At 52.2% G+C, this 20,380-nt stretch overlaps 2 protein-coding genes across 5 annotated transcripts in view; one reads left to right on the forward strand and one right to left on the reverse strand.

Annotated features, from left to right (window-relative positions):
- HAGH (hydroxyacylglutathione hydrolase) overlaps window positions 1–20,380 on the forward strand; it is a 28,632-nt gene that overhangs the window by 4,214 nt on the left and 4,038 nt on the right. Inside the window, exons 1-7 of one of the 4 annotated variants that reach the window (XM_023616611.2) lie at window positions 3,998–4,242; window positions 7,594–7,769; window positions 8,845–8,909; window positions 11,103–11,220; window positions 12,206–12,314; window positions 16,039–16,142; window positions 16,544–16,645. In XM_023616611.2, the coding sequence (XP_023472379.2) occupies window positions 4,080–4,242; window positions 7,594–7,769; window positions 8,845–8,909; window positions 11,103–11,220; window positions 12,206–12,314; window positions 16,039–16,142; window positions 16,544–16,645 (837 nt within the window). In that variant the 5' untranslated portion in view covers window positions 3,998–4,079. Of the gene's footprint in view, window positions 1–3,997; window positions 4,243–4,364; window positions 4,683–7,593; window positions 7,770–8,844; window positions 8,910–9,883; window positions 10,491–11,102; window positions 11,221–12,205; window positions 12,315–16,038; window positions 16,143–16,543; window positions 16,646–20,380 lie in introns of those variants that run through there. The other 3 variants (XM_005599070.4, XM_070231165.1, XM_070231164.1) reach the window with 3 other exon arrangements.
- FAHD1 (fumarylacetoacetate hydrolase domain containing 1) lies at window positions 2,285–3,677 on the reverse strand. The gene has a single exon (XM_014730255.3). The coding sequence runs from the start codon at window positions 3,675–3,677 to the stop codon at window positions 3,012–3,014; it is 666 nt and encodes a 221-aa protein (XP_014585741.1). The 3' UTR covers window positions 2,285–3,011.

Raw genomic sequence — 20,380 nt, forward strand, 5'->3', positions numbered from 1 at the left:
TATGTGTGTATAGAGAGAGAAAGAGAACAGACATAGCAAACATTAACCATTGTTGGATCTAGCCAAAAGTATATGGAGTTCATTGTATTAGTCTTTCAACTTTATAATAGATTTAAATTTGTTCAAAATAAAAAATTGGGGGGAAAACGTACCTTCTGAGTATTAGGATTACTGTGATTTTAGCATCAGGAATTGTGAGAATTGGTGTTTCTAGTTTTTTTTTTTTTAAAGATTGGCACCTGAGTTAACAACTGTTGCCAATCTTCTTTTTTTTTTTTTCTGTCTGCTTTTTCTCCCCAGATCCCCCCAGTACATAGTTGTATATTTTAGTTGTGGGTCCTTCTAGTTGTGGCATGTGGGATGCCGCCTCAGCGTGGCCTGATGAGTGGTGCCATGTCCGTGCCCAGGAGCTGAACCAGTGAAACCCTGGGCCACCTCAGTGGTGTGTGCGAACTTAACCACTTGGCCATAGGGCCGGCCCCCTCTAGGTTTTTATTCTTGCAGCCAAGGACTTTGTGTGCTACACCTGCAATGCTGATGTCAGCTGTTTGTGGCAAAGCTTGTGGCACCACTGTGGTGAACATTGACCTCAGGGGCACTGTACACTCTCTGGCTGCTGGCTTGTGCCACCCAAGGAGGGTACATGTGAACATGGCTCCTGCCTTAGACCTTTAGCTTGCTTTCAAGTCTGTCAGCTTGGTAGGCTTGTCTCAGCTAAACCTTGTATCTGCTAGCTAGATTAATACACTTTCAACATGAGCACAACCTTGATTCAACTCTTCCGCTTATGGGAACCCAGTCAAAGGAAATAACTACAAATGTGCCAATTCTACTAGCAAATAATTAGAAACAATCTCAGTGGCCAAATATAGAGGACTGACTTTCAGAATCTTATGCAATCACTGAAAACAGTACTGCAGAAATGTACTGACATGCCAACTGACATGGAAAGACACACAACATACAGTGAAAAAAGCAGGTTAGAGGGGCCGGCCCCGTGGCTGAGTGGTTAAGTTCACGTGCTCCACTTTAGTGACCCAGGGTTTGCCGTTTCGGATCCTGGGCACGGACCTACACACCTCTCGTCAGGCCGTGCTGTGGCAGCATCCCACATAGCAGAACTAGAACAACTTACAACTAGGATATACAACTATGTACTGGGGCTTTGGGGCAGGGGGAGAGGAAGCATGTTAGAAAAGTGTATGGTATGAGGAAATTCTATTTAAAAAATTACAATTACATCCATAGACTTGGAAGAATGTGCACTAAATGCTTAACTCTGGCTGTCTCTGGGTGGATGAAATTTTGAGTGTTTCGTTTTTTTGCTTATCCCTATTTTCTGACTCTCCTGTAATAAACATGTATTGCTTAAGCATTTTAAAGAAGAAATCTTATTAAAATATAAAAGAAGATAGCATGACATTTTATAAACAAATCCAATTATAGCACTTCCTCATAATAAATTATAATTTAAATGTGGGGGTTGCATAATACCTGAACATTTGAATCTTTCTTTTTTTTTTTTTAAGGATTGGCACCTGGGCTAACAACTGTTGCCAATCTTTTTTTTTTTCCTGCTTTATCTCCCCAACCCCCCCCCGTACACAGTCGTATATCTTAGTTGCAGGTCCTTCTAGTTGTGGGATGAATCTTTTAATATAGCTACTTAAAAGATGCAGCCTGCATTGTGGTCAAGACTTCAGGTTCTGTTCTTGGGATAGCTGGGTTCCATCTCAGTGTCTCTGCCACTCAGCTGAGTGCCTGTAGAGCCAGGCTGGCTAGTGTCTGAATCTGTGTCTTCATCTGTGTAACAGGGATGGCAGTAATAATACCAACCTCACAGCTTTGTCGAAGGTTAAATAATACACGACAAGCTCTTGGCATACTGTCTAGTAGCACTAAGTGGTCAAGAGATGTTAACTATTGTTACTAAATCAGATGTTCTCTGGCTTCTTCAAGGGGCCAGCAGATGCCTTCTGTTTGCACTAACAGCAGGAGCCCGTGCCTAAGCCTGCAGCACTCCCCCAGGCACTCGCTTTGCATCAGAGAAGGGAGCAGGTGACAGCAAAAGTCATTCAATTTCCCTGAAGCCTCCTTATCTCTGGTCAGGAGGTAGAGAGCTGATTAACTGTTAATAGAGCGCAGTGCTAACAGGCCAAAGGTCCATGACCAAGGTCTGATGTCCTTTAACGAGCAATTGTCCCTACTAACCACCACTGGCTGGGGGGGCGGGGGGGGGGGGCTGGGGTGGGGTGGGGTGGGGTCAGGACACTTTTAGGCCACACAAAAGACAGCATATTTATTTGGAAAACAATAGTTTCAAAATTATCTCCCAAACTCAGAATCTGTGGGTGAGGGTACACACCCTAAGTAAACGAGTGAGGTCTTCACCAATTGTTCACTTATTAAATACAGCTTTAATTCACTGATTATGTGGAGTAGTGTTTTTCCACATTTCTGTGTTAAGAATCATTTGGAATGCTGGAGATGAATTCCATCCCATTAATTAATACATTGGGCCTGGGATGTGCCAGTAATTTGGAAATTTTTATTTTTATAAATATCTCCAGCTGATTTTCATGATCACAGAAATTTGGGAAACACTGATGAAACCCTCTTTTCAGCTTCCTTTGCAGATTTTAAATCTTGAACTACTGATCTTAGAATGACTCACTGAAAAGTCTTAGCCAGTCCAGTTTTAGGAAAGGCGAGTAAATCTTCTGAACACTTGGCCTCATAAATTCTCCACTTTGGAAGCATCATAAATACTTTATTCTGATTGTTTCCTGGAAGACAGCATTTCTCATTTCCATTTCTGGCCCAGCTCTTCTAAATCACTTTTTAATTGGAGGGTCTATCTTCCTTGAGTTGAAGCATAGCGATCCAATCATTTTTAAAGATTTTTTAATTAAATGATTGTCACATTTAATAACCTATGCTTGCTTCTGGCTTGCTTCTGTCTTGCTCCCTTTTCTCCTGAAACCTAAGAAGTTAGGGTGCTTTGCATAGACTCAGTATTCTGGCCTTTCCACCTTAAATCTCATACTGACGACCCCGTGTATGCCAGCCTGTATCTCATCGTTTTCTTTAACAGGCCCTACTCCCTTTGGTGTCCCAGTCAAGATGATATCTCCTTCTTCCAAGGTCATTATCTTAGAAACGTAGCTGATGATGTAGGGGATGGAAAAGATCATGGCGGATGTCTCACCCTCCTGCCTGAGTTCGCCGTTGACCTTGAGCCAGAGCTTCAGGTTGTGAGGGTCAGGGATCTTCTCTTTGGGCACGAACGCGCTGACGGGGCAGGAGCCCGTGAAGCTCTTGGCCAGAGTCCAGGGCAGTCCTTTCTTCTTACACTCGTCCTGCACGTCCCTGGCGGTCATGTCCAGGCACAGGGCATAGCCCGCCACGTAGTCCATGGCCGCGGCCTCCGGGACGGCGCGACCGCGCCTGCCCATCACCACGGCCAGCTCGAGCTCGTGGTGCAGGTTGCGGCTGTAGGCGGGCATGAGGACCGGCGAGCCCTCGGGGGCGTAGGCGGTGGACGGCTTCAGGAAGAGCACGGGCTCGCTCGGCACGGCGCTCTGCATCTCCCTGGCGTGGTCCGCGTAGTTCCTGCCCACGCACACGATGTTCTTTCCCCACTCCCAGAAGCGGGACAGCGGCCTGGAAGCTGCCATGGCTCCTGCCGGGCGCCCTGGAGTCACACGGACCTTGTCGAGCCGGTCACCTGACGCCTATGGCTCCCCGGAGAGGACCAACTACCTTGGAGCGCTGTCCCGTCCGCGAAGGCCCGTTCCGCTCCGCCGGTGCCGGGAGGTCGCAGCGCTCGGCCTCCTGGGCTCCTGTCCAGGGGCTGCCTCGGGGCGGCGCGGCCTCCGGACGCTGGCCTAGTACCCCAGGAGAGGCGGGGGCTCGGGCTCGCCGCCGCCGCCGCCGCCCACCTCGCAGCCAACCCTCAGGCCCGCCGCAGCCGGGCGGGGGAGGGGCACGGGTTTGGACGCGAGCGCTGATTGGGCCGCGACTGGGGCGGGGGCGCGAGTCGGGCGCGGATTGGCTGGGGGGCGGGGTGGGCGGAGGGCATGGGCGCGGGCGCGGGCGCTGATTGGCCGCGGCGCCAGCGTGCGCCCGCCCGCCCCTCGCGCAGCCGCCTGCCCGCCGCTCTGGTCATGGTGCTGGGCCGCCGGCTGCTGGGCCGCCGGAGCTTCGCAGCGCTGGGAGCCGTCTGCGCCCGCCGCGGCCTGGGTAGGTGGGCTGGGCGGGCCAGGGCGCCGAGGGGCGGGCCTGACGGGGGCCGGGGGCGCGGGGCCCGGCCGGCGGGGGCACGGCGAGCCGCCCGGCCCGAGGGTCCTGGCCGGCGTCGTGCCGGGGTGACGGTTAGGCGGCCGCGCCCGAGGGTTCCAGAGGCGCCGGCGGCCGCGGCCGGGCGTTGGGCCCGCGCCGGTGGGGGCGGCGGGGAGTCGCGGCCCCGCGGCTGACGCTGTCTTCATCGACACGGGGTTGCCACCGTCTCCGCGGCGTGCAGGCTCGGCGCGGTCAAATCAGACGCTCAGAGAGGGCTGAAGACAGAGGGCCCCGCCCCGGGCGGAGGGACGGTGCCCGAAGGCCGCGGGGTGCTGCGCCGGTGCCCCGCCAAGTCAGCCGCGTCTTTTCACCTGAGCTTTGGCTCACAAGCAAAACCTGGGGCACGTAATTCTGAAGTGGGGACAAGGGACGGAACCCTGGAGCGGTGCTCAGGTTCCGCCCAGAGTGGGTCCTGGGAGCTATGGGACCCTGGGCCTCCCCGGGCCTGTCTCCGTCCACGCCTCTAAAATGACAGGCGCCGGACACGCTGGCTTGCGATGGCCGCACTTCCAGCCGCCAGGGTCCGTCCACTTTGTTAGGAGTATTGTCACCCTGATTTTGCACCTTGTCCCTGTTTTCTGGTATCTTATCTGGCTGATGTGGCCATAGGGGCAGCAGGTTACCCTGGGTCTTTGGGAGGACGGGTTGGCAGGAAGCTAAGTGGCCACAGGGCACTAGGTAGGGAGATGGAGCCAGCAATGAAGCCATCCTTGGCCATGCTCAGATCTCGCTGAAAGCGGTCAAGGTTCTGGAGTGGGTAATGTGTCACCGTTACTAAGGAAAGAGCCTGTTTTTTTCCATTGAGGGACACACATCAAAGTCTCAGGGCTAAGTTTTTGTGTCAGGAGTCAGACAGCAGTGTAAGTGGGACCGCATCCCTACTGGCAAGAACGTGGCTGCCTGCTTCAGACGGGACCCCAGCCATTTGACGCCGTGCAGAAGGACGGGCCCAGTTCAAGAGAAGCCCAGCAAAACGGCTCTGTGCCCTCTGCTTATTCAGATCACAGTTTCAAACCAGTGAGCTGGGAGCATTTCTCAGGCAGTGCTGGGCTAGGTGATGGAATTTTTGGAAAAGGATTAAGGATTCTAGTGGTGCCGACAGAAATAACTGCACCTTCCCCAGGTCACAAGGCTCTCGTGGCACCTTAAGAAGCCTGAGCACCCGCTGTCAACAGTGTTTCCTTCCCTGGGGCCATGCTGTGATGTTCTCCTGGGAAACACAGGAACGGGGCCCCTCTTTGAGGAGGATGCCCCTAGATGGGCAGGGTTCTGTTTTAATCCTTCTACTCTCCTCCCACCCACTCCCACCCTACACACTCTGCCCTGTAGTCCTCCTTGCGCTCAGATAGTGAGGAGGCTTACAGGGGTGGACTATCACAGAAACTTGATCAGACAAAACTGTTTTGCTGTGCACGAGGAGAAGGGCCTGGAAAATGCCCAGCTGGCTGTCAAGGAAAAGGAGGAATTGGATATCTTTGTGTAATCATTAAAGCTACAATTCAGGCAGTTTCTCTGGCCATGGCAAATAAGGTTGAATTTCACATTAGACGGCCCCTGGAGGTGTGGTCTGTCTGTCAGTCATTCAGTGCTGCCCGCTTTCAAGATCCCTTTTGGGAGAGGCCCCCATCCCAGCACCTACCCCAGAATTTCATGGCCGTCCTTTGTCACCTTTTGTGTTTTTAATCCCTTTCACACCAAGACTTAAAGCATTGTGGGAGCCTCCGTGAATTTTTAGATTGAATAGCAGCTTCGTTGTTGAAAATAGTTCAGCACCTGTCTGCTGGGTGGAGGTGCTTTTGGTCTTCAGTCACTCCTGGCCCACCCTGCAGGTCCTTTGGCTAAGTTGGATGGTGATTCCATATCCTGCACGCTCGAATCTAGAACAATTATGGCCAACTCTCCCGTTTCTCAGACCTTGCTGGGTTTTGTGCATTATCCAGATATCCAGTTCCTGCCATTCGAAAGTGAATGTTGTTTTCTTCTCTGGCTGGAGGCCTGAGAAGGAGTGTGAGTAACTGCGCATGACTCAGACTGTCAGCTTGGAGAGGCAGCAGCGTGCTGAGGGGAAGTGCCCCAGGTGGGAATTTCACTTTAGGTTCCTCTCTTCATGGCTTTTCTCTGAGTTGGCTGTGGACACCCCAGGACTGGCAGTGGTCACATCTGACAGCGGTTTGAATCACAGCCACAAGCTGGCACTTCTGTCCTCTTAGGACCCTCAAAAAAGAAAACAAATGGGGGGCCGGCCTGCTGATGCAGCAGTTAAGTTCTCACGTTCCTCTTCGGTGGCTCGGGGTTCGCCTGTTTGGATCCTGGGTGTGGACCTACACACTGCTTGCCAAGCCATGCTGTGGCAGGCATGCCACCTATAAGGTAGAGGGAACAGATGTTCAGGGCCAGTCTTTCTCAGCAAAAAGAGGAGGATTGGCAGCAGATGTTAGCTCAGGGCTAATCTTCCTCAAAAAAAAACCAAAACAAAAACAAAAAAAGAAAAGAACTGGGGCTGGCCTGGTGGCATAGTGGTTAAATTCATGCATTCTGCTTCAGAGGCCCAGGGTTTTGCCAGTTCAGATCCTGGGCATGGACATAGCACTGCTCATCAAGCCGTGCTGAGGCGGCATCCCACATAACACAACCAGAAGGACCTACAACTATGTACTGGGGGGCTTTGGGGAGAAGAAGAAAAAAAGAGAAGTTTGTCAACAGATGTTAGCTCAGGTGCCAATCTTTTAAAAACAAAGAAGCAAAGAAAAGAAATGGGACTGGCCTGGTGGTGTAGTGGTTAAGTTCGCATGCTCCCTGTCAGGGTTTGCAGGTTCAGATCCCAGGTGTGGACCTACACACCATTCGTCAAGCCATGCTTTGGCAGCGTCCCACATACAAAATGGAGGAAGATTGGCACAGATGTTAGCTCAGAGCCAATCTTCCTCACCAAAAAAAAAGAAAGAAAAGAAAAAGAAAATAAGGATCATAAGTCTGAAAGAGCTGATTTCCATGAATGTGAACACCAATCACTTTCTGTATTTTCCTTACAGATGTGGTTAAATGAGAATATTCTCTATCAAAGGAACTTAGAAAACTTGGCATGGCAAGCCTCATGCTTGGATGCTCACCATGTCGCATCCCTGGGATGGCACATCCCTGGGGATAGCGAGTCCCCAGGATACCTGTACTGCTGGTCTGAGGGCTTGTTTTGGAGTCTGAGCCCTGTGTGGCCTCATGCAGACACTGACGGAAGCTGCATTCTGTCTGCAGGTGCAGCCTTTCTGGGAAGCGTTCTCCGTCAGGCGGAAGTAAGGAAGAGCTTGATGGTGGAAGAGGGCAGCATGAAGGTCGAGTTACTGCCTGCCCTAACCGACAACTACATGTACCTGATCATCGATGATGACACCAAGGAGGCCGCCATTGTGGACCCAGTGCAGCCTCAGAAGGTGGGAGGTGTGGCCCCAGCACCACTTCTTCATCCCCTGATGGGTTTGATAACCATGGTGTCCTTGCCACTTGGCCAAAGCTAGTCAGAAATTAATCCGTTTGGGGGCCGGCCCCGTGGCCGAGTGGTTAAGTTTGCATGCTCCTCGGCAGCAGCCCAGGGTCTCGCCGGTTCGGATCCTGGGTGTGGATGTGGCACCGCTCATTAGGCCACGCTGAGGTGGTGTCCAGCATGGCACAGCCAGAGGCACTCACAACTAGAATATACAATTATGTACTGGGGGTCTTTGGGGAGAAGAAGAAGGAAAAAAATGAAGATTGGCAACAGATGTTAGCTCATGTGCTAATCTTTAAGGAAAAAAAAAAGAAATTGATCCGTTTGGTTTTTAAAAAACAGACTAGTTGGGGCCAGCCCAGTGGTGCAGCGGTTAAGTGCGCTCATTCCACTTCAGTGGCCCAGGGTTCGCCAATTCAGATCCCGGGTGTGGACGTAGCACAACTTGGCACGCCATGCTGTGGTAGGCATCCCATAAAGTAGAGGAAGATGGGCATCGATATTAGCTCAGGGCCAATCTTCCTCGGCAAAAAGAGGAGGATTGGCAGCAGATGTTAGCGCAGGGCTGATCTTCCTCAAACAAGTAAACAAACAAAAAACAAACTAGTGTCCAGATACTCTGTTATTGGGGCAAAGGGCCAGTGAGAGGGGTGGAGTTGGCCAAAGGCTTTGGTGTGGAGAGAAAAGGGCTCCATCTGTAAAGTCTGCAGGTCTGGCGAAGCGGGAGCCCTCCTTGGCATGGTCCTCTCTTCTGGAGGCTTCCTGCCCCTTGGCACTGCCTCTAGGGGTGGTGGCCTTGGCTGGAGGGGTTTGGAGAGGTTGTGGATGGGACTGAGCTGCCAAGTGGATCAAGAGAGAAAAAGGCCACCTTCACCCTGCTCTCCTGGAGTCTGGGAGAGTTGGCAGTGTCAGGACGGGGCCTGGCACATCCTGGCTTCCGCTGGGTACCCCCCACCTGCAGCCCAGCAAATCAGTGCTGGGAGTGTGACCCGGCCTGTGTCCTGCCTCACATCTGCTTGCAGGTTGTGGAAACAGTGAAAAAGCACGGCGTGAAGCTGACCACAGTGCTCACCACCCACCACCACTGGTAAGTGCTCTGAAGGCCAACTTCTTCTGCGCCAGCAGAGCTGCTTGGGCCTGACGGCTCTGTGCCACGTGCACCCTGAAGACGCCCATTGGCTGGGCCGGCCGGGGCACTGCAGGCTCTCTGGGCCCTCCCTCATCCGGGAGCCTGGGTCACTTCTAACCCCGGGGACTTGGAGCCTTGGAAACTCTTTTCCCCCACAGCTGTGTCTACTGTGCGTCTGAAGTCGGCCCCTAGGGGGATACTGAGAAGGCTTTCGGGCACTGGCCTCCGTGCTGCTGCCCCCGGCCCTCGGCCCTGGTGACAGGGTCTGGTGACTTGGGGGCTCCATGAAGAGATGGTTGTGCTATGGATCCTGTGGCCACAGGAGGGCCTCCAGCAGCGTCTTTGAAAGCTCTTGGGCTTGTGTGATGAAAAGTTGGCTTTGATGTCAGGGAATAAACTAGTCTAGATGTTAGTGCTTTTAAAAGTCAAGCAGCCATATTTGGAGAGGTTGTGGATTTTTTGATATGTGAAGGCTAAAGGACGAAAAAAGCATGCGTGTTTGGGTTTTAGGATAGAGTTGCCTGCCCAAGCCCTTCTTTTGGGTTTTTGAAACTTTTGAGGCTCTTCAAAGCTAGAAAAAGATGTTCATTTGGGTCTGAATTTTCTTTTCAAATAACTGCCCAAGGGCAGCCAGTGTCTTTGAACCTGAACCTGTGGCATCTTGCCGTGGCCCAGCCTGTGCGGAGCTGGGGGCATGTCCTCGTGGTAAAATGAGGCCTTCCATGTCTTTTCCACGGGCGTATCGGATGGCCGTGGTTTGAGAAACTTTATTCAATGGTGGGAACTTCTTGGTTGATGTAACTCAGTGACTGAGAATGTTTAGGTTGCTTAGCCTCTGGGGCATCAGGTGTTAATTCCTGAACGCGTTAGGGATGGGCATGTGCAGCCTCTCCTTGGCCTGTGCTACTTAGAGCTGCCGCTCTTTCTTTCAGGAAATCCACGCCCCTCCGCCGGCGCCCTCTGTGTGGCTGCAGGAGCCTCCACTTCCTGTCCCGAGCCTGTCACAGTATGCCTCTCTCCCACCTAAGTCACCCCCACGTCCAAGGCTACTTTTCTGACACAGCGCTGCTTCAGTGTCGTTCTCCACACCTGATGTTTGTGCTAGAACAAAACGCTAAACCAAGCCCTAAAGGGAGCTCCAGGGCGGGGCCCCCGCCTCCCTCCCACTTATGGGTGGTGGCCCTGACGTTGTCACAGATCAGCGATGGGTGTGCGGAGGATGGGCATGCTGAGGCCTCTGCTGACCCTCCCATGTGTATCAGCCCTCAAGGGCAGAGGAGCAGCGGGCGGGCCTCCTGTTATCTCGGCCCTCTGGAGGAGGCTGGAGGTGGATGTGTGGTGAGGGGCAGGTGTGCCCGGGCGATAGGAAAGCCCTCGCCTTGTCCTGGAAAGGCTGCTCTTCCCATGTTGGACACTCCTGGCCCTGCCCTGAGTTGAGGGCCCCGCCTGGGCTTGCGTTGGTCTAATTCTGGCCCCACAAGGCCAGAGAGTGGAGCTCTTCTCCTGACCCCTTCCTGAAGTGCAGGTCACACTGACCCGGGGAAGCGTTGGGAGCCCCTGGATGAATGTCCAGGAGACACCTCAATTCTGGCTGCACGTTAGAGTCACCTTGGGAGGTCATTCCGGGCTGGCCTGTCCCTGGGCCGACAAATTGCCCTTGGGTGGCCAGGCATTGCTGTTTTAGAAGACAGCTTTGGGATCTGCTCAGGGCAGTGGGTGCCAAACTAGGCTGTGCATCAGAATCTCCTGGGGGCTTTTAGAGCTCCTGTCCTGCAGGCCACCCCCAGGCCAAGTGCATCAGGATATGGGACAGGAGTCAGCTTTTTACAGGTGACTCTGATGTGCCCAAAACTTGGGAATGACAGGCTTAGGGATTACCCAGGTGTTTGTGATTTGGTTCATCTGCTCTGGAAACTTCTGCAGCAACAGGGCAGGGGTGTGGCAGTGCTTCTCCTGGGAACAGGGTGTCTGAGAATGTTCTTTTCAGTGGAGCCAGGTGACAGACAAGAAGCCAGTTTCCTGTGCTGGAAGATGCATTTCTACTTCTGAGAAACATAACTGGGGGAAACAGAAATTCTGTGTGGTCAGGGTTTAAAAGCAAGCAAACCCCCTTTGTATCGCATAGCCCCAGGTCTCCTTTTTGACTTCTAGGGACCATGCTGGCGGGAACGAGAAGCTGATCAAGCTAGAGCCTGGATTAAAGGTGTACGGGGGTGATGACCGGATTGGGGCCCTGACTCACAAGGTCGCGCACCTGTCCACACTGCAGGTGAGGAATGAGCCAACAGAATGGGCTCGAATGTGGCCCTGCCGGACTCCAGGCTCTAGAGCAGAGTGTTGGGAGGGGGCACCGTGGGAACACTGCCTCCCCCTCCTGGCTGTCCCCTCCTGTACCTCAGGGACCCAGAGGGGCACTTGAGCACTTGGGCTCTGGAGATGGCCTTACCTGTGGGTGGATGGAGGGCCTCAGGGCTGCCTGGGCCTGGACAGTCCCCTCTTTTGAGACTGCCTCAGCAAATAAGTGTGCAGGTGGTGGCTGGACGGGGCGAAGCTGGAAGGCAGAGTTTTGAGACAATGGGGAAATTTAAATATGGACTCTAGGTGGGGTCTTATTCTCACATCACTGTGAAATTTCTGGATGTGAGGATGGTAGTGCGGTTACGTGGGAGGAGGTCCTTTTCTTAGTTGACGCAGCTGGAGTACTTAGGGGCGATTTGTCAGCCTGTGTGCGACATCAAGTGTGGGTGGGGAGAGCACATGCCCCAGATGTGGGAACCGTTAGCATTTGAGGAGCTGGGGAAAGGTCACACAGATGTTCATCTTTATTTCAGTTATTTTGTAGGTTTGAACATTTTTGAGTAAAAAGTTCAGGGGGAAGTGGAGACAGAGAAGGGAGAGAAAACCAAAGGCCAAGCACCTAAGAAGGAGAACCATCTTTTCTAGCAAGACTCCTGGTTCAGATTGGGCCTGATTTTGAGGGAGAAGACAAAGCCCCTTTGGGTTTGCCGCCAGCAAACATCAGGTTCCGGGGTGGTCCCTGCACCTGGGGGCGCACTCAAGGACTGAGTCCCACGGCCTCCAGCAAGACCCGCGTCCCGCTAGATGGAAGCCCGCAGATCCTCGCTGGGAGCTCCTGCTGTGGGTGGGCCTGGGGTTTGAGGAGGAGTTTGCTGGCCAGGGGGCCATATGCTGTGGGTCTTAGGACAGGCTCCCTGGCACGTGGGGAGCACATGCCCGTGCGTGCTTTGTTTAAGGTGGGGTCTCTGAACGTCAAGTGCCTGTCGACACCGTGCCACACTTCTGGACACATCTGCTACTTTGTGACCAAGCCCAATAGTTCCGACCCCCCTGCTGTGTTCACAGGTGAGTGTTCAGGTGTGTATGCTGGGGGTCGGGCAATCTTTGCAAAGACTCTCTTGCCTTAGGGATGTCTTCAGAAACCTCTGGGCAGAGGAGGAGAGCGCTTCCTACCAGGCACACTAGCAGGACTGTGCCAGGAGGGCCTCGGCCCTCAGGGTGGAGCCTGGGGCTCAGCTTCAAACACATCCGGGGCACAGGCAGGCCGGGTGGAGGTGGGGCTTGGGGAGTGGTGCTCCTGGTGGGGCTGGCCCATGTGCTCCCTCTGATCCTGGTCACCACGGTCAGGTGCCCAGGGGACAAGTCTTTCCTTGAGAGACTCTGCCTGGTGGGGATGCAGTCCCAGCCCCCACCTCTCCAGAAGCAGACATGTGGGCAAGGCAGGGGGCAGCGAGACTCTCCAAGGGAGACCCCAAGTGGAATCAGTCAGACCCACCTTGTGTGCCGAGTGCTCATTCTGCCCCATCCCTCTGTGAGCTGAGAGCTGAGCTGGGTCCTGTAGCCAGCCCCTGTCCAGGGTGCCCTCCACGGCAGGCCCGAGAAGCTCAGACAGCGGTGGTGGCTGCAGGCCGCAGTGGCCATGACTGTCTGTGAGGTTTGTGGAGCACCACCTGGCGTCAGGCTGTGTGAGCAGCAAGTTGGGGCACATGGTCCTTTCCAGCAATTGGAGGTCTTTTTCCCTTTTGAGAGAAAATGGAAGAATGCTGGTGCTCTTTGGGGAAGCTGTGAGGCGAACAGCTGTGTGATGTCTGGGCATTCAGGGTGACGCAAGCAGCTGGCCGTGGATGAGTGGGAACAGCTGGGAGTGTGTTAGCCCGAGCAGAGCAGGGCTGTTGGTGTGCGGAGGTCCCCCCTTCGTTACCTTTTTCAGTGATTATGGACAGTTTTTAAGCTCTGAGTCTTCCAGAGATGTCAGTCACAATCTTGATGTTATAACTGCAGCAAAAGTTTGTTTGAAAATACGACATCTGGATGCAGGGTGGGCTGGAGTGGGGCCTGCAGTGGGAAGGAGGGCATTCGTGGGGGCTCTACATGGAGGCCTCAGTGGGGTGGACTGAATAGCACGTGCGGAGGCAGGCTCCTCATTTCAGTAAGTGCACCAGGTGACGTCGGATGTTGACATGAAGCAGGGGGGTGCGTAGGGGCCTCTGAACCGTCTCTGAAGCTTGTCTGTAAATCCATAGTTATCCCAAGTCTAAGCTAATTTGAAGAAGCTCAGCCGTTTGCAGTGTCTGCCCTGCAGTGGCCGGCAGTGCCGGCTCTGAGCTGAGGCCCGAGCGCAGGTTCTGGGACCCTGGGCATGTTGTGGGCACCCCGGGGCTCATGATGCGCCTCGCGGTACCATAGTCTGGAGCAGGTGAACTGGCCCATGTTCAATGCTGTGCGCCTGCGTGAGTGGTGTGAGTGGCCTGTCCCCCGCCCCGAGTGGTGATGGGCGTGAGGTGAGAGGTGGGAAATTCTGCCTGGCCTGGTAAACTCCAGCACGTCCACGCTCCTCTTACTACGCCGTGTCAACCACTGGACGTCGGTCTGCCCAGCAGGCAGGTGGGATGACAGTGCCTGCTCTCGGGTTGTCAGGACCTGGGGAGCGTGCAGGCCTGTAGGGATGACCCCACGAGCGAGGCGGGCACCCTTGGGACTGTGCCCATATCAGAAGCCACGCCCCGCTTTGGAAGGTGTGTGGTGGGCTGATTGCCGCCGGACACTGACCCTGAACCGTGCCCTGCACGTGTTGTGCCTATCGTCTAAGTGAGAGCAGCTGGCAGGGAAGTGCCCTGTCTTGTTGGTAACTTTTGTAAAAAATATGTGGAAATGGTTTGGTGTCCTCGTGGTGAAGTGAAGGTGTCTGGGACATTGACGGTGAGGACTAATGGTGTGGGAAACAGACGGACCAGCAGGGCCCTGGCTGGCCTGTGTGTGCACAGCTGAGGAACCTGCAGCATCCAGAGGTGAGGTGATCGGAGGCCCCAGGCCCAGCTCTGAGTGACCCAGGGCCACACTCCCTTCCCCTCTGGGGCCAGCTGAGCCGAGGGAAGAGAACATAAGTGGAGGCGGCCACAGCCCAGGAAAGCGTGTGGCTGCAGCCTGGGATGGGGTGGGCAGGACTGGGTGCTGATGGACAGGGAGGAGGAGAGGAAGGTGGCCTGGGGTACAGGCCTGGGTGTGAAAGCAGGGTGCGGCGATGTCACCCAGTGGGGCCTCTGTGTTTGAGAGGTTGTGGTCTGGGACCTAAGATTTGGGACCCCAGCTCATGGCAGTGAGTGCCAAGGCCACGGGAGCAGCTCAGGTGGCCGGGAAGGGGAGGCCACAGTGGATGCTAGAACCTTGGGCTAAGTCTGGCGGCGTGTGGAGAGGAGAGTGGCAAGCTGGCTCTGCAGAGCTTGTGGGGGAGGAGAGGCCTGCCAAGGAGGTGGGACGCCCCCAGATAAGGGCAGATGATGTTGGAGGGTGAGAGGGGCACAGTGGGAGGCTGGGGGTGCAGGAGGACAGCCGTCCTGGCCACCAGGGGAGGCATGTAGGTCCCCGGGTCTCTCAGTTGTCCTTGGTGCTGTGATGCTGCCAGTGAGGATGCGGCCCCCAAAAGGAGGAGGCCCAGGCTGGCTCCCCCTGATGGCAGGAGGCCCGTGAAGTTCCTGGGCTTGGAAATAGCAGGTGCTGCTTGTCCCTGGAGGGAGGGCCAGACCCTTCAGCCTCCTGCACCTTTGCGTGGCCCATCCTCCTCTGGGGTCTCCTTGGCCTCTTGCTGGTCCCCAGATTTGAGGTTGTATGGTCCTTCAGGGGCAGGGCCCCAGTCCTCTGTCGCAGGCTGCCCTTCTACCTCATCCTGTTGTCCTGTTCTGAGGGGGCAGTGCTGCACCACGCCCACCCGGTGGGCCTCGGCTCCTACCTGGGACAGCTCCATGGTTCTGGGGTGTGGGCCGGGGCTCCCTGGGAAGAGGCCTGGCAAGTGCTGATGGAGGAAGAGTGTCATGCAATGTTGGGGGGCCCCAGGCTTTGCCCACCACAGGGACCTGGAGAACAAATGCACCTTGGGTTTCCACTGGGCACAGAGCCCATTCTCGGGGAAGATCCCCAGGGGAAGGAAGCAGCAATGCATAGAGACCTGGCAGGTGTCAGGTGGAGGGGACATCGTCTAAAGGGCTGAGGCAGGAAAGGGCTGAGTGGATGGCAGCAAGTCCACGTCTCGAGGCGCCTTGTGGGCTGTGGTACCTCGTGCGGGGCTCCTGGAGGGCCGAGGCAGAGGCTGGTGAGATCACAGAGGGTGCTCTGATAGGATGGCGCTGGCTGCTGGGAATAAGGGAAGACACAGGAAGCTGGGCCTGGGAGGGGGCTGCTGGGCAGGTGGGGAGTAGGGCTTAGTTTTGGGGGCCTCAGAGCTACAGCTGATAGGACTGGGCAGTGAAGGGAGGAGTCAGGCTGACCCTAAGGTTTGGATCTGAACAGCTCTTGGGGGGCTGGTGGTGCTTGTTAGTGAGGCTTGAGGGAAAAGGTCTGGGGAGCGTGGGGACTGAGCATTGTGGGTCGTCTTCAGGTCCTGTCGGGCACCTGGGTGGAGGTCGGGGCCGGGGCTGGGCCCTGGTCAGCCCAGGGCTCAGAGTGGAGCCCTGGCTGTGGGTGCAGCCCATGGACTGTGGGGTGGTCAGCACTGTCTGGGAGCTGAACTTAGCCCCTCAAGGAGGTGCATCCTGCTGGTGATCCCTCCGCTGCTCATGGCTGTGCTGTTTTTCAGGTGACACCTTGTTTGTGGCCGGCTGTGGGAAGTTCTATGAAGGGACGGCAGATGAGATGTACAAAGCCCTGCTCGAGGTCCTGGGCCGGCTCCCTCCAGACACAGTAGGCAGCCCCGCCACTCCCTGGGCCACCCGCCATCAAGCTCACCATGACTAGGGCATTGTGAGGACACCGCCTGCGTGCTCTGTCCCCTCACCGCCATCCTGGCCCCTTTCGGAGCCGTCAGCCCTCACAGCCTGGCTCCCCCACTGTGGCCACACAGGCCTCTCCTGCATGTTGGCAAGAGCGGGAGGGCAGAGGCATTTCCTCTGGAGCGTGGTTCCTCTTCTAATGTACTCTTTATTGTTGTTTAACCTACACGCAAGAAGTGTCCTTGCCCTAAGGGACATCTCCATGGGTGTTGCTGGCTGGACCCAGCCCGGGGCCCCTCCATCCTGTCTCTGAGGGGTTTGAGGGCCGATTAATGAGTCTCTTCAGAGCTCACAGGTTTGGCTTTTTCCCAGAGAGTGTACTGTGGCCACGAATACACCATCAACAACCTCAAGTTCGCTCGCCACGTGGAGCCCAACAATGCCGCCATTCAGGAGAAACTGGCCTGGGCCAAGGTGAGTGGGATGTGCTCCGGGGCACATCCTGTGGGACAGTCACTGTGAAGTGACTTCCCTGGGTGCACAGAGGGTCCAGGTCCTTGGCACTGACAGTGCTATCCCCAGAGTGGGCAGAAAGTGCTCCTTGGGCTGGTGAATCAGACAGGTTTTAGACCAGCCCAGCTAACTGCTCAGGGGAGCCCTGGTTGTCTCGCTAAGATCCTTTCTGACTCGATGGGTCCGGGCTGGGCCTGGGATTCTGCATTTCCAGCAAGCGCCCAGGCAAGGCCGAAGCTGCAGGTCCCCAGCCTGTTTCCCACGTCCTGGGCTGCACGGTCTGGAGGGACCATGTGGCACCACCTCAGCCTCCTTGTCTGGGGAAACTGCCCCTGCACTCTCCTCAGAGTGGCGGAATTCACCTGGAGGCTGCTTGTCTGCAAGGCATTTATTTCAGCCAGGGCTCCCGATGTGCTGGCACCCACTGTGCTGCGCAGCTCAGCCCAGGGCCTGGCTTGGGGTCCTGGAGGCATCTTCTGTGGGGGTTTGGGAATGCTGCTGCGGGTGGCTGGGCTGAGGAGTTTCTGCTGGACTCGGGGGCTGTGTCCCCCTACAGTCACTGAGAAATGGTGTCAGTAGGAAACACATGCACCCGGGAGGCCGCAGGTGCCAGGCTCCCTTCTGCTGAGCTCGGTGAGCAACACCACCTCGTAGAGTTTTGTTTTTTTAACAGATCACCTGTTTTTGTTGAGCATATTTTATCAATTTTTGGGGGTGGGCTTACGAAATAGTACTTATAAAAATTCAAACACTACCTTAATCAATCAGTTGATAAATATTATCCCATTTTTTTACAGTGTGCATATATGAAAACTTTTCTTAATATAAAAAATTATACTTATTGTTTTGTGGCTTCCTTCTCACTTAACACATCTTAGTGCTCTTTCCATAGCAATCCATACATATTGGACTCATTCTTTTCCCAGTTATCTGCTTTTTAAAAACGAGTCTTTATTGAGGATAATTTACATACAGTAAAACTTACCTGTTCTGTGTGAAAGTATATAGTTTAGCGAATTCTGACAGGGTGTGCATCCGGGTAACCCCCACCACAATCAAGAGACAGAACATTCCGCTCCCCAAAAGCTTCCCTTGCCTTTTCCCATTCAGGCCCCCAACTGCTCACATGCTCTGTCATGATAGATTACTCCTTTCTAGTGTTTCATACAAAAGGTGGCCTATAACGTTACTCTGTTGTGTCCGCCTCTTTTGCTCAGCATTCATGTTTTGAGATTCATTGTGTTCTCTTTTATTTCTGAGTAGTGTCTCATATGGATATACTACAATTTGTTTATCCACTCATCTGTGGATGGACACTTGGGTTGTTTCCAGTTTTTTGCTATTACAAATAAAGTTGCTATGAACGTTTGTGTGCAAGTCTTTGTGTGGACACATGTTTTCATCGCGTGTGGGTGCATACCTAGGAGTGGAATTGCTGGGTTGTATGGTAAGTGTATGTTTAACTTTTAAGAAACTCCCAAACTGTTTTCCAATTTATTGTACCATTTGGCATTTCCACCAGCAATGTCTATGAGTTTCAGTTGCTCCACACACTCACCAACACTTAGGATTATTGATCTTTTGTTTTTTTTTTTTGCTGAGGAAGGTTAGCCCTGAGCTAACATCTGTGCCAGTCTTCCTCCACTTTATATGTGGGTTGTCACCACAGCATGGCTGATGAGTGGTGGAGGTCCACGCCCAGGATCCAAACCTGTGAACCCAGGCCTCCAAAGCAGAGTACGCTGAACTTAACCACTACGCCATGGGGCCAGCCTCTTGTTGGTCTTTTAAATTTTAGTCATTCTAATAGGTGTGTAGTGGTATCTCACTGTGGTTTTAAAATTTACATTTCTCTGATGGCTAATGAAATTGAGTGTCTTTTCACATGCTTATTGGCCTTCTATATGTTGTCTTTTGTGAAGTGTATGTTCAAATCTTTTGTCCATTTAAAAAATTGAGTTGTCTTCTTACTGAGTTGTAAAAATTCCTTATATATTCTACAAACAAGTCTTTGTCAGATATATACCTCAAATATTTTCTCCCAGTTTGTGGCTTGCCTTTCCATTTTCTCAACAGTGTCTTTCAAAGAATAAAAGTTTATACTTTGGGTGAAGTTCTGTTTATTAATTTTTTTATGCTTTTTGTGTCTTATCTAAGAAATATTTACATACCTCTACATCACAAAGACTTTTGCCTATGTTTCCTTCTAGAAGTTGTACAGTCTTAGCTTTTATGTTTATATAGATTTATGTTTAGGTCAATGATCCATTTCAAGTCAATGTTTGTGTATGGTGTAAAGTCAGAGAAGGTCACTTTTTTTGCATATTGACACCCAGTTGCTCAGCACCGTTTGTTGAAAAGACAGTCCTTTCCTCATTGGATTACCTTGGTGTCTTTGCAGAATAGAATGGACCATGTAGGCACGAACCTGCTTCTGGACTCTCTATTCTGTTCTGTTGATCGATATAATTTATCCTTGCATCAGTTATACACTTTGATTACTATAGCTTATCATAAGTCTGGCAATCAGGTAGTATAAATCCTCTAACTTTATTCTTTTTCAAAAGTGGTTTTGGCTCTCCTAAGTCTTTTGCATTTCCATATGAGTTTTAGGATCATCTAAATTTCTACAAAAAAGTCAGCTTGGCTTTTAATTGGAACTATGTTGTAACAAAAGACATGGAGAGAATTGAGATCTTAACAATATTAAGTCTTTCCATGAATATGCTATAGCTTTCCATTTATTGAAGTATTTAGTTTTTCTCAGCAATACTTTGTCATTTTTAAAGAAATTACACATATTGTTAAACATATCCTTAAGGACTTCATGTTTTTGGATTCTATTATAAATGATTATTTGTTGATAGTCTTTATAAATATACTTTATTTTTGTATTTGACCTTGTATTCTTGTGACCTTGCTAAACTCACTTATTCTAGTATCTTTTTCCTAGATTCCTTAGCACACAATCATGCCATCAATGAACAGACAGAGCTTTATTTCTTCCTTTCCAATCTCTATGCCTTTTATTTATTTTTCTTGTCTTATTGCACTGGCTAAGCTCGCCAGTACAACATTAAATAGAAGTGGTGAGAGTGGACATCTTTGGCTTGTTCCCAGTCTTAGGGGGAAAGCATTCAGTGTTTCACCATTAAGTATGATACTAGCTGTGGGTTTTTTGTAAGATCCTCTTTATCAGGTTGATGAAGTTCACTTATATTCCTGGTTTTCTGAGAGTTTTATCATAAGTGGGTGTTTAATTTTTTCAAATGATTTTTCTTCTTCTGTTATGTTTTTTCTCTTTTACTCTATTAGTATAGTGGAGTACATCAATTGGTTTCAAATGTTAAACCAACCTTAATCTTGGTGTATTACGTTGCTAGAGTCTATTTTTATGTCTGTGTTCATAAGGGATATTGATCTGTAGTTTTATTTTCTTGTAATGTTTTTGGTGTTAATATGAGGGTAAGCTGGCCTCATAAAATGAGTTGGAAAGTGTTTCCTTCTATTTTCTGAAAGAGTTTTTTATGATTATTATGATTTCTTCCTTTAATGTTTGTTAGAATTCACTGGTGAAGCCATCTGGACATTAACTTCTTTTTGTGGAAAGATTGTTTTTGTTATGAATTAATGTCTTTAATTTGTGTAGGACTCTTAGATTTTTATATCTTCTTGAGTCATTTTTGTTAGTAACTT

The sequence above is a fragment of the Equus caballus genome, chromosome 13 (genome assembly GCF_041296265.1).
Source record: "Equus caballus isolate H_3958 breed thoroughbred chromosome 13, TB-T2T, whole genome shotgun sequence".
In the NCBI taxonomy this organism is placed as follows: domain Eukaryota; kingdom Metazoa; phylum Chordata; class Mammalia; order Perissodactyla; family Equidae; genus Equus; species Equus caballus.